The following is a 12,641-nucleotide window of genomic DNA, read 5'->3' as shown; positions in this document are numbered from 1 at the left end:
CGGCGATGTCGGCCTCGGCTTGCACTAGATCGCGCCGTCTGCTATGGCCCAATCAGGAGCATCCGAGCCGGCAGGGATTGCCGATCGGGGGCGTTGGCAGTGGCTGCGTGTACCATCTTGAGGGATTGCAAACTCGCCGTTATGCCGGCAGCAAACAGGTAGTAAGCTGAAACATACATTCATCATTTTCCCTTCCGTTCTTCTCGATTTGGAAGCCACAAGGCAGACCAACTCACCTCCTGATCTCGCATCCAGGGAAATGCAGTATTAAGATGTTTCTAAAGCAGGAAACGACTGAAGTGGAGGTATACTTGTGCAACAAAACCTTATGATGCAACATTTAGCGCCGATCGTACCAAGACCAAACCTAGCCTCGTGCAATGTAACCAACTTGAATCAACTTGCCGCAGCGGCTCATCCTCCGCCGCACGGGGGAAAACAGTACAGTCACACACAGTGGACGCCGCTACCCACAACCAACTCGAACCGACCATCAATGGAAAGTTTTGGTAGGGGGATCATAAGAGAGAAGCATAAAGGTCTTTAATCAGCGCAATGCCGGTTGATTTGCATGATTCAAACGTTAAGTACGAATAAGAAGTGTGCAGAAGAAAAATTCAAAGGCCACTCCTTGGTGGTACATTTAAAGCAGGGAACGAGGAAGGGAGAAGATGGAATGCGTGTGTGAGCTGAAAGAATTTGTAGGAATGCATCATCATGACAATCACGACTAACGCCTCGAACTTGCCATCTCGCCGTACCGGCCACGTTCGCGCGTCGTATCGTATGCCTGCAGCACTCTGGCCTGCGACTCGTCTGTTTGGGAAAAGGCGTAGCCGCGTTGTTTGCGCATGCGCTGCACTTGCCGCACCTTGCGGATCGCCTTCTGGAATTGCTCCATTCTGATATAAACGTCAGCGTCGTCATTCTCATACATACAAGTGGGAGCATGCTACTAACCTGGGCCGGTAGTCCTGGATGTTGTACTTCTGGATCTCCTGGATGTGGTGGTATGCTTGCGGATAGTACATGCGTTTTGCACTGGCTCTGGTGTCAGTCAAAGTCATCTGAAAAGAGGCCGGGGTACTTACTATTTCCAAGCAAAGTCTCTCAACAGACAGAGGAAGGGCAGGACCAAGCCCATCAGCCACACCACCGGACTTGGGAATAATCTGGGAATGACGCCCTCGAATTCCGTGGAGATGCCCGTCATCGGCGCCACGTACGCGTACAGCGGCAGGAAGATCATCCAGATGATCAACGAGCCGGGAATCGCAACAAATGTGTACTTCGTCCAAATGTTCGTAATCAACGCGGCTTTGCCGATGACCGTCGCCAGCGCAGCCGTGTACAGAGCAGGACCCCATACCCAATGGCTAGCAATCTTTCCGTCGCCCTGAGGAAGGTCCCACAAGAAGATGGCTTGCGACACGAAATACAGGATGAGTGAGTGGTAGAAGCCGTTGGCGACCCAGCCCCAGAACGAATGCATCTTGAAGAAGACGCCCTTCTGACTGAGCTGGTAGAGTTGCGGGTAGCGGTCGAGCAGACGTGCGCTGACGAATTGGTCGAAGATGCCAAGAACGAAGGGGGGCATTACAGTAAAGAAGACGTTGTAGAAGGAGAGCGTCCATGATTCGTAAATGACCTGACCGGAGAATGCGTTTTGGAAAGAGTACCAGAACTGCGTCATGAAGAGGGCAATGTTCTTGTAAAAGGAGTAGAGGATGACCTTGCTCACTCGCTGGTAGCTCCAGGAACCATGCACGAGTAGCAGTTTGCGGAGGTAACGGAATTGGCCAATGGCGACATCAGCACTTCGAGCGGCTTGGAGACCTTCCATACCGCTGATACCGACACCGACATGAGCAGCCTGGATCATAGAAACATCGTTTGCACCGTCTCCGATAGCCAACAGGATGGCCTTCAGGTGGCGTTTGACGAGCTTCACGACGAGCGCTTTCTGAAGAGGAGACACACGGCTACACGCTACGTCAGCCGAAGCCAGTTTTTCACGGGTGTGGAGTTCAACTTACCAACAAATGACGGCTTTGCACATGACAGCCAAATCCAAGAACAGCTTCTCCATGTCCCGTTCAAGGGCGAACGTCAATGACTTACCATCAATGACTAGAGCAAGCGTCTCCAACTCCACTTGGTTCTCCGCCTGCGCTCTGATAGCATTGAGTTTCTTTGAGAGATTATCCCTTGTGGCGTCCGCATTCTCCTCATTGACAATCAGCAGAGTCATATCCTCACTGATGAGTTTACAACTCATGCCAATGTTGATGGCCGTTTCCTGTCGATCGCCAGTAAGAACCCAGATCTTGATGCCAGCAGTTTGCAAGGTGTGGATCGTGTCTGGCACTCCATCTTGCAACTTGTCCTCAATAGCAGTGGCTCCAAGAAGGATAAAGTCGTGCTCGATAAGCTCGGCGGCTTTGTCCAACTCGTCCGCACGATTACCGCCAACGGTTGTTGCAGCAGTATCGTAGATACTCCTCCACTCTTGGTATTCGTGCTCCGGAACTTCACGCATAGCCAAGCAAAGGGTACGGAGACCTTCAGCGGCATATTCCTCGAGATGTTGGAGAGTAGGCTCAACGATCGGATTGGCGTCTTTGGCAAGCCGTTCAAGAATGACCGTATCGGCACCCTTTGTGTAGCAAACAATCTTCCCCTCGGGGGTCCTAAAGATTGTTGACATTCTCTTGCGCGTCGAGTTGAATTCGCAGACACACAGCAGCTCGTATTCCCTCTCCACACCATCAACTTGGATGATGACAGATCGTGGTTTCCTTGCAACGAACTTGTAGTCCAAGACGACCGCACCCTCGACAAGAGCTCCCTCATCAGGGGAAGCGGCCTGGTATTTGATGTGTCCGGTCTTGTCGTTGACCTCAGGAATAACAGTGTGGCACGTTGATAGCAGCGTGAGGAAATGGTCGATGATCTCGCGCGATTGGTGGTTTGCTCGGTTCTCCTTCAACCTTGGGAAATCATGAATGCCTACTTCCATGCCATCCTGGGTCGTCGCTCTCCTGTCCTCTGGGACTTCGTCTGCGTATTGGATGCCTGCGATTGAGCACTGACGGAACTCCATCATGTTGCGGGTAAGAGTTCCTGTCTTGTCCGAGAAGATGTACTCAATCTGCCCCAGCTCTTCTACAAGTGAGGACGTCCTGCAATTCGCTGGGGTTCCGGTGTCGTCGTGATAGATGTCCAAATCCGAATCGATCAGGAATGCCTGATAGTACTTGACAATTTCAATCGTGACGAATAGAGAGATTGGCACCAAGTTGGAGTAAAGAACCCAGTAGGTCAGCAGATCCAAGAAGAACTGCCCAACAAGTGCTGTCTCTTCAAGACCCAAGTATTCGAGATGTTTCCTTTCCTTTGCCCGAATGACAACGTCTCCAATGGAACTGATGATGCTAAGCGTAATGAGAATAGCGCCAAGCATCAGAATTTGATAATTGACCAGCCGCTCGACGTTCGTCTTTTTGATCGGGGTAGCAGTGGCGTTCCGCATGAGCTTTGTCTCATGACCGGTGAAAACGACGATGCCATGGATCCATGGGGTGTTCCGCAAAGTTGCACCACGAAGAAGAAGTTGATCGGGACCAAGAGGCAGTTCCTTCTCGCCTCCTCCTGCCTGCATGGTCAAGGTAGCCTCGTAGGTATATAGACTGCTGTTTGGCTGTTCCGATCGAACCCTGCCGCCTAACCTACCCAACTCACTCGGGCTAACAAGGTCAGCGGTCTCCGGAATGGCCTGCTTGATCTTCAAGTTCGTCTCTCCGTCAAGGTTGGCCGTCTCAATGTAGCAAAGACCCTCGGGCTCGGAACTGGCCAAGAGTACCAAATCTGCAGGGAATGGCTCCTCTGATTGCACGCGCACGATGTCTCCAACAGCAACGTCGACCCATTTTGTTTCTTGAAACCCCGATCCTTTCAGCGTGCGCGTTTTTGAGTTGTTCAATGCGCTGTCCTGGGTTTTACGGCGAAAGTCCTCGATCTGTTCCTTGACGGCGGAGACGAGTAAGACGATGACGAGCGGCACAATTGTTGTCCATCGATTCGTAGGCGAGATGTTGGGGATCTGCTGCAGGACAGCAGTAAACAAGAAGAAGAGGTTGGCGTATTTCGAGAATTGTTCGTAAAGGAATTTCGGAAGGAAGGTGGCTACGTTGTATTTGGCGGTTGACACATGATTGTCGACGTACTTGTTTGCGGCATTGGCGGGCGGATTGTTGAGGTGTATGATACGAGGCCCCAGAGTCGAGGGGTCTGGCTTTGAGCTCCCGAAGCCGAACTTGAAACCGGATTGCTTCCTCTTGTGAGCGGCTGGTTGCGCCTGGCCAGCAGGACCAGCCTGAGCATTGCGTGCGCCAGCTTCCGTGAGCGGCACGTCCATTTCTGAGTACTCCGGTTCCATCCCCAGCATGTTCTTCGCGCGCCCCACCAACCCGCCGCCTAGACTCATTATGCTATTGCGATTGCGCGCATGGGTGCGCGTGGTGCCTGGCGGCTCATCGTTGCGATCGTCATACAAACCTCCAGCCGCGTAGGAGCCTTGCATGGAGCTGCCCTCGTCGTCTATGTCGGTGTAGCGCTGGTAGTTGTTCAGGTCGGAGGATTGGGAGTATATGCGCTTGGAGCTTGTCGTCATGTAGGGTGACTGTAGCGATTCGCGCATGCCAGGCTGGCCGGTGGCTACCTGAGGTGGGCGGCTGCCACTGCCGCCGGCGCCGCCGACGAAGTCATCGTAGGACACGGAGGGGCGCGACGGAGCCTGGGGCTGTGGCTGATCGGAGTCGTCGATGTCGTACCTATGTAGCAGGTGGTCGTCGGTGGTCGGCGGGCGCTGGCCGGACGAGTAGGTGGGCGCTCCATCGTTCAGGTCGAGGAGGAGGTTCTCTTCACCGTGGGGGGCGTTGGCCGGACCTCCAGGAGGCCTGCCTGCCATTCCGAGCGTGGAGGGTTGCTGCGGGTGAGACTGGAGCTGGGAGAGATGTCGCGCGGCGGTATCGAAGCTTGCGGGAAGCTAAAGACGGCGCATCCCAATCGTGCAGGTGCTGCGAGGCGCAAAGTCTAGGTGCTCAGTCTCCAGACGCAGGGCGATGCGGAGGGAGGCGGGCTGGATCGCAGGGCGAGTGTTCGCGTGCACAGCCTCCGACTTGGCACACGTTACGCGGGGCCGCAGGCGGGAGGTCTCTCGTGTGTCGCGTTGGCGGCGGCGCAGGGCTGCAGATGGCAGGCTTGGAGAAGCTGCGAAAAGGTGGACTGGCGAGATGTGCACTCGGCGGAAGGCGGTCGTCTGGAGACCCTGACATAGACGCGCGATGTGCACCCGCCGCCAACTCGATCGGGAGATTGAATGCTGGGCGCCGCGACAGGAGACAAAAATATCCGCGCGGCCGCTGCGGCCACCATCCCGCCAGTGCTGTGCTCGCGACTCCGCCAGCTCGCGTTCCGGAGCAGCATGGCTGTGTCCCAGACAAAGCCGCCTTTGTCGCAGCCGCAATCGCGCTCGGACGGATAGGCGCGACAGTGCGTGGGTCTAGCGTATCGCCGCAATGCCAAATTCCACGGCAAACAAAGTATATTACAGAAGCTACGGCGCCCGCAGTCTCCCCTCACCGCGCCATCAGCATGTCCTGCACCGCGCTCCAGTAGCGCATTGTCACAATCGGCTCGATTTCCTCCTTTGCCAGCCACCTGAAATCGACCAGCCCGTATTTGTTCTCCTCCAGGTTCGCCTGACCCGCCATAATACGAGCCTTCATGAAGAACACCTTTTCGCCCAGCTCCTCCACGCCGTTGTCCGTGTTCGTGATGGTTTTGGGAAAGTCAAACTGGTAGTGCCCCACCGGGTGGTTCCCAACCACCCAGGTGTTCATGTTGACGCCGCCGCTCTGAACCAACACGCGTTCCGCCCCCTGCAGTCATGTTAGTGCAAGCAGTTGGCCCAGGTTCCCGCAAATCTTACGTTGTGGAGGTTCTCGCGGCCGATGAGACGACCCTGTGGGAACTGCCATCTTCCGCTACCGTCCTTGACTAGCAGGTAGAGCGTCCTCTGCAACATCCTGTTCAAGCTCTTCTGGTCGCCCTTCTCGTCCGCCTCGGTCACCCTCGAGAGTGGCCGTTCGGCGGACTCCTTCTTAACGCCCACCACCTCGTCCTCCGCGCCAGTGGACTCCATATCTCTCAGCAGAGCCTCCCTTTGATGGTCAGGCTCACTCTCCTGAGCGCCCACGAGTAGCTCATCGTTCCAAGCGCTAGGGCCGTGTCCGCGGTAAACGCCAATGTCGCGGGCAGGCGTAAGGCGCTGCTTCTGCTTACGCTTCCATTCAAGGTCCGCAACCAAGCCTTTCTTATAATAAAAGTATCTCGTGAACGGAAGGGCTAGACGCTCATTAAGACGGCGTTGGTAAAGGAAGAAAGCCTTTTCGAACGGGTGAAGGTCGCGGGTGATGACGGGCGGTCTTGAGAGGAGGACTCCGGCGCGGACCTGGTATGCCTGCTGAGGAGCTGAGGCCTGAGAAACGGGCGGGACTGGATCCGAGGTGATGGGGGATTCCTGCACGGCGGCGGCAGCGCTGGCGAAGTGTCTCCGGGAGATGGTCTCGCGGCACGAGATGCAGATGGAGTCCTTGGCTGGCAAGACGGGCGCATCAGTAGGGGGAAGCCAATGGCCCGGGTGGTGGGCATACCGGACTTGGAGGCCAATTGCCTCGCACTCCTCTGACCGGCGTTCATATCACGGTACGGCCGCGACGACTGACGTTGCGATGGGCGGGAGCTGGTGTCATGTCCAAAAAGTTCGGCGGAGGGCCAGCGCGTCCGAGCGGCGACGCACGTGACACAGGCTTGGCGGGCGCAACAAAACTCGTCGCGTGCGAGCGGCCCAGCACTTTCTCTCCACGGCACCAACCTTATCACCAGTGACGTCTCTACTCTATGAAACACTGGTCATTTACACGGTGCCCAGACGGAGTCGAGCGGTCTTTTCGCTAGCGGTACCTTCGTAACCTCTCCAAGGCGTACTGTTAGATAGATACCGCTCACAAGCCTGCGCGCGCGCCGGAGCCCTGATGGCTTGGGCTTGGGCTTGGGCGCGTGAGGCGCGCACCGCGAAGAAAATCGGCATCGCGCCCGCGCCCGCGCCCGCGCAGCTCTGGGGAGAAGGAGAAGGGTCCGGCATTCTGTGCGGCTGGGACGATCTGATCTATAAACCCTGAGGCGCATGCAGCAGGATGGCAGACCATGGCCGGATTGCGCAGGTCGGATGCACGCGTCAGCCAACAGCGAGCGGCACGCGTTCGCCTCATGTGGCAGCTCCGCCAAGTCACAAGCACCGCTTCGGTTGCAGGCGGCGACGGCCACTCGCAGCGCAGCGCCTCTGCTGCCTGCAGGGACAACGACGAGCCGCCAAACTATTTTTGGGGAGTCTGAGCGCATGCCAGATGCACATCAACTGAAAATTATGCCCGCCCTTGTCACGGGCAGTGTCATTACTCTCCATAAGACCATGGCTGCCTCCGCTCCTCTCCTCATCCTGCTCCTCGACCCGCGCGCGGCATCATGAACTTGATCTCCCGCTACTTTAGTCCGCTCCGCGACGGTCCCAACAGTGCTCTTGGCGCCAACATCTTCGAGCCGCGGCCGCCAGACACTCCACGCAGCAGCTTGGAGGAATTTCTGGCCGAGGCTGCCGAGTGTGTGAGCAACGCAGCAGGCTGGGTGCCAGAGCCGAGATTCGCTGCCATGACAATGGTGGAGTCGCCCTCTTCCACCCCACTTATCAAGCCCCTGGGCACCACCCTCTCGCTGCCGCCGACGCCTGAATCGCTGGCTTCGCGCCCTGCCTCCGCGACGTCCCGGTCCGGCTATGTCAAACAGCACGCGCTGCCGAACATCGGCACCTGGAAGAGCACCACCCACTGTGCCTTGTCCGCCGCCAGCAGTTCGTCGTCGCCAGAGTAAGGGGCTCGTCACGTCGAAGCGTTGTTGCGAAGTCGCTGACAGATTGCAGCAAGAGCCTTGGCAGTCGATCGGAGCGCAAAGATCATGATTGTCAGGACGACAGGGAGCTCCTGTCCGACTACTACGAGAACCTTGCCAGTCTGCACGAGAAGGAAGAGAGCATAAAAAACCTGGAAGTCGACATGAGGGGGATGCAAGTTATGCAGAAGTCCCGGGCATTGCTGGGCCAGCAACCGCTGTCCATTGATTTTCCACTGTGGGACCACCATCGCCAATCTATGGACGATCAGCTGGCCAGCCTGCAGCGCCAGAACAACATCCTCCGAACCCACTGCATCAAGCGCGGCCTTCTCCTGCTCCCGAACCCTTCCGCTTTCAAGAGAAGCTCTTCCGTGTCTACTGGCCAAGATGGCAGCCGGGTGCTGCCCGAGCCCGGTGTGCTCCTCACGAACAGGCATCGATCGACCACCCTGCCTGCTGCTGTCGTAGAGCAGGCCGTTTCCAACCATCGCTCGGAAAGGAAAAGGATCCCTCGCCCAGCGAAAGCCATCCTCGAATACCATTTCACCATGACCCCGCTTCCATCTGATTCCGAGCTGGAAATCCTTGCCCTGAAAACGTCGCTGCCGGTGAAAAAAGTCAAGACCTGGTTCATCACAAGAAGGGCTGTTTGCCAAGAACACAGTGCCTCCGTTTGAGCAAACACGCGGAATCAGTTTACTCTACCATCAACGTCTGGACGCGGCTTCTACGGCAAAGTTTACGCGGATTGGAACAACCGAGTCCGCCGCATACCCACTCGGTTCCGAACGGGAATGGAGTCTCAACCTCAACCGACGAAATACGAGAGATGGATCGAAGAGTTGCAACCTACCTCTCCACCAAAAACCCAGCGACAACAGCCTCTTGGCTCAACTTCAGCAACCGCAAAGCTGCATCCCACTCATGGACACGAATTTTTGGGAGAATTTGCGGACTTGTGGGTTACACGCGCTCATTCACTTCTACCCTCCCTTGTTGAATCTTGGTGTCAGTCACCGCTGAACTAGCTCCCATTTGGCCAGAGCACATTCGACTCAGCCTATTGCTGGCTGAACTCTCGAATCCATATCACTCGTAGTCGCACGAGTTTTGCAAAGGATGAATAGACCCTCCACCGTGAGCAATGGCTCTGAAGGCCGGCTCAATACGAAGACGACAAACAGTTTGTTGTGCGGGGCCAATCACAACTTTTTAGGCGTTTTCAAGATGTAGGCCCTACATGCAACCACGTCCAGCAATCTTCGGACATGTGGCCACTGCGTTGTGCGTTTCATGGGGCGGCGTTAGAACGACGCTGCGACCCATATTGCCATTGTTCATGACTTGGCAATGATGTGGACAAACGGTTTTCTTACCGACACGGGGGCTTTTGAGGAACGACCATGGTTCGTTGCGAGTCAAACATGAGATAGTACTAAGGACGGTGTGGTCCGCGGATTGAGCACTAAGGGCGGGTGTGCGTTCCAATGGCCTCGACAGACTATCGCAACGCTGAGGAGGTGGGCAGTGCGCAAAGTCTCATGTGAGGAATGGTCCATAGTGAAAACGACCTATTAATAGACAGAACAGGCATTTAAGTATTTTCAACTGCCTATACGGGAACATTGTGCCTTTTGTGGGACACTGTTGACTATGCATTACATTTGCTGCGTCACAAGAATCGGCCATAGTTGCCGACTATGCATTCACCTCCACATGACACATCTCCTTCCACCACCCTGTGTCAGTCATATCTTTGCGCATGACTAAATGAGCATGAAATGAGGCTTTTTGGATATCAACGGAAACATGAACTACAAAGGTCATGTCAACACCGGAGTAGACGTTTTGCTGCGATTCCCCAGCAATTGAGTATCATCAATGATACAGGCACCTTTTCTACCCTCGGTACTCAGTTCATATCTGTCAGTTTCTCTCATAAGATGTTCCGGCAGTAATCTAGCAAGATTACACATCACTTGCCATGAATCACAGCAGGTGACAGAAGAATACAGCCCTCTAGGCTCACCGAGGTCGACATTCTTTCTACATGGACAGTTGAATACAAGATTCGGAAGTAAGTGTACGCATTTGAGAGTCACATTTACTTTCGGACCTTATATTCAACTGCCCGTGTGAGTATGGCCGAATATCTCCATGAGGCAGATGCGGGTGGGCTTAATTCCTGTCATCTGCTTGTGGTTTGCCGGTTCTGGCAACCAATTGATGGGCACTGACATGGCAAATCTGGTATAAATCTTCCGGGATATCTACAAGGATACAAAACCGTATGATATGGAAGGCTCGACAGGTGAGATGGCCAGACACCAAACGCTTTCGACGATGAGGATTGGTAATGAGCGGCCACGACTTTCTAAGTCACGTGAAATGATGCCATTTGGTGAGCTGTGGCGGCGCGGAGGCGATTACAAAGGCGGCCGAACACCGGAGCATGGCGTCAGTGCTGGGGCGGGCGGACATTTTGTTCGCGCATCTCACGATATCTGCGAAGCTGTCGCCTTCTCTGCGTACTCTTGCACGCCCAGAAAATGTCGGTCGCGAGGAGAGTCGCCGGACGCACCGGAGTCCGCCAGCAGCTGCTCCGCCTCGCCCAATCGCGGCCCGCGCAATCCGCCGCCGCGCCCTCATGGCAAGCTTCCCGCCGCCTTCACACTCTGCCACCCCGCAACGCCCAAGCCGCCCACGCTGTGAAGCCTGATGCTGAGCCTGCCGACTCCACGAATCCTGCACTCGCCTTCCCGTGCCTCGATGCCCTCGAGAGCCGCTCCGCAACACTCCAGAAGCGCTCGCTGCTTGGTCCCGAGCCCACCTACACCACCGGCAACCATGAGAACTTCGTCTGCAAGGAGCCCATGCTTCTCGATTGGGGCGGAATCCTGCCCGAGTTCAACGTAGCCTACGAGTCCTGGGGGAAGCTCAATGCCGACAAGAGCAATGCTGTCCTGTTGCACACCGGCCTATCCGCGTCCAGTCACGCCCACAGCACCGAGACCAATCCCCAGCCCGGCTGGTGGGAGAAGTTCATAGGCCCTGGAAAGCCCCTGGATACCGACAAGTACTTCGTCATTTGCACCAACGTCATTGGAGGCTGCTATGGCTCGACGGGCCCCTCTTCGACCGACCCGGCCAACGGCGAGCGCTACGCTACCAGGTTCCCTATACTGACAATGGAGGACATGGAGCGCGCCCAGTTCAGGCTGCTTGACCATCTCGGCATAGACAAGCTCTATGCCAGCGTCGGCTCTAGTATGGGCGGCATGCTGAGTCTGGCAGCGGGCGTGCTCTTCCCCGAGCGCGTCGGCCGCATTGTTTCCATTAGCGGTTGTGCCCGTAGCCACCCTTACAGCATCGCCATGCGTCACACGCAGAGACAAGGTACATTGCTCCAACCGTTTCCTCTCTAGCTTATGCTGACTCCCTTTAGTGCTCATGATGGACCCCAACTGGAACCGCGGCTTTTACTACGACGCTATCCCGCCTCACTCGGGCATGAAGCTCGCCCGCGAGATTGCTACCGTCACATATCGCAGCGGACCGGAGTGGGAACAACGCTTCGGACGGAGAAGGGCTGACTCTTCCAAGCCCCCTGCGCTGTGTGCTGACTTCCTGATCGAGACCTACCTCGACCATGCCGGAGAAAAGTGGTGCCTGCAGTACGATGCCAACAGCATGCTCTACGTGTCCAAGGCAATGGACCTGTTCGATCTTGGCTTAGAGCATCGCCTTCGCATCAACGCTTTGAGGGCGCAGAACGAAGGCAAGCTAGCAGCATTTGCCGCCGGAAACAAGGTTCAGGCGGCGGCAACTGCCGATTCGTGCAATCTAACCCTCCCAGAGCAGCCGTATGAGGAACAGGAGCAGTCCAATGGTTCGTCGGCATCTCAGGCCCCCAGCTCCCCTCAGGCAACCGGCCCGCAGGAACCTCCCGCAGACCTGGTAGCCGGCTTGAAGCCCTTGGCAAACACTCCCACTTTGGTTCTGGGGGTGGCAAGCGATATTCTCTTCCCCGCGTGGCAACAAAGAGAAATCGCCGAGACTCTGCGCCGCACCGGCAACCGAAACGTCACACATGTGGAATTGGGAGAAGAGAAGAGTTTGTTCGGCCACGACACATTCCTTCTGGACCTGGAACATGTGGGAGGAGCGGTGAAAGATTTCCTAGGGTGAACGGCGATTGCCTTGATGGTGGGATGGACGGCAATTTCCTTGAACAAGCGTGCATGGGTTGGAGTTTATGGCAAGGTTTCTCAGTTTTTGGAATGATCAGGGGATGGTTGGTCGGCGCATGCCTGCCACCAAACTATTCAGTATTCAAAAAGGATCACGGTTCTCCTTTCAATCAGACTTGCCTTTCAGCAGCCTTCATGTCTTGCCTCTGTTGACCTTACGTAGACCTCGACGTCTGCCCCTGCCAGCTCCGCCTTTTGCCATCCCGTCGTGGCCGTCCAGCATATTCAACCTCTGGCTACCGACCCGGTGAAGCAAGGCCGTCGTTAAGTGTCCAGATATACTGCGAGGGGGAGAGGTACCAACTTCGAATGATGCCGCTATATAGCCGGCTCACCAACTGACCGCAATGTCCTTCAGAACCATGTCGACCACTGTCTGTC

The 12,641-nt window shown here is 55.9% G+C and overlaps 4 protein-coding genes across 4 annotated transcripts; 2 read left to right on the top strand and 2 right to left on the bottom strand.

Annotated features, from left to right (window-relative positions):
- Positions 1 to 730: 730 nt before the first annotated feature.
- DRS2 (aminophospholipid translocase) lies at positions 731 to 4,969 on the bottom strand (the record flags this gene model as incomplete). Its single annotated transcript, XM_066773637.1, has 4 exons — positions 731 to 902; positions 961 to 1,041; positions 1,092 to 1,982; positions 2,037 to 4,969. The coding sequence occupies 4 exons, from the start codon at positions 4,967 to 4,969 to the stop codon at positions 731 to 733; spliced, it is 4,077 nt and encodes a 1,358-aa protein (XP_066636204.1).
- Positions 4,970 to 5,639: 670 nt separating this feature from the next.
- SLS55_002152 (mitochondrial 54S ribosomal protein mL46) lies at positions 5,640 to 6,762 on the bottom strand (the record flags this gene model as incomplete). Its single annotated transcript, XM_066773636.1, has 3 exons — positions 5,640 to 5,942; positions 5,993 to 6,660; positions 6,717 to 6,762. 3 exons carry the CDS (start codon positions 6,760 to 6,762, stop codon positions 5,640 to 5,642), a joined length of 1,017 nt encoding a protein of 338 aa, XP_066636203.1.
- An 825-nt stretch (positions 6,763 to 7,587) lies between these two features.
- SLS55_002151 (uncharacterized protein) lies at positions 7,588 to 8,687 on the top strand (the record flags this gene model as incomplete). The annotated part of the gene is made up of 2 exons (XM_066773635.1): positions 7,588 to 7,948; positions 8,032 to 8,687. 2 exons carry the CDS (start codon positions 7,588 to 7,590, stop codon positions 8,685 to 8,687), a joined length of 1,017 nt encoding a protein of 338 aa, XP_066636202.1.
- Positions 8,688 to 10,559: 1,872 nt separating this feature from the next.
- cys2 (Serine O-succinyltransferase) lies at positions 10,560 to 12,198 on the top strand (the record flags this gene model as incomplete). The annotated part of the gene is made up of 2 exons (XM_066773634.1): positions 10,560 to 11,352; positions 11,456 to 12,198. The coding sequence occupies 2 exons, from the start codon at positions 10,560 to 10,562 to the stop codon at positions 12,196 to 12,198; spliced, it is 1,536 nt and encodes a 511-aa protein (XP_066636201.1).
- Between the last annotated feature and the right edge of the window lie 443 nt (positions 12,199 to 12,641).

This window comes from Diplodia seriata, assembly GCF_021436955.1.
Source record: "Diplodia seriata strain FDS-637 chromosome Unknown scaffold_2, whole genome shotgun sequence".
NCBI classification, from domain to species: Eukaryota; Fungi; Ascomycota; class Dothideomycetes; order Botryosphaeriales; family Botryosphaeriaceae; genus Diplodia; species Diplodia seriata.
The sequence above is the reverse complement of the archived record's forward strand: the minus strand, read 5'-3'. Positions and strand labels throughout refer to the sequence as shown.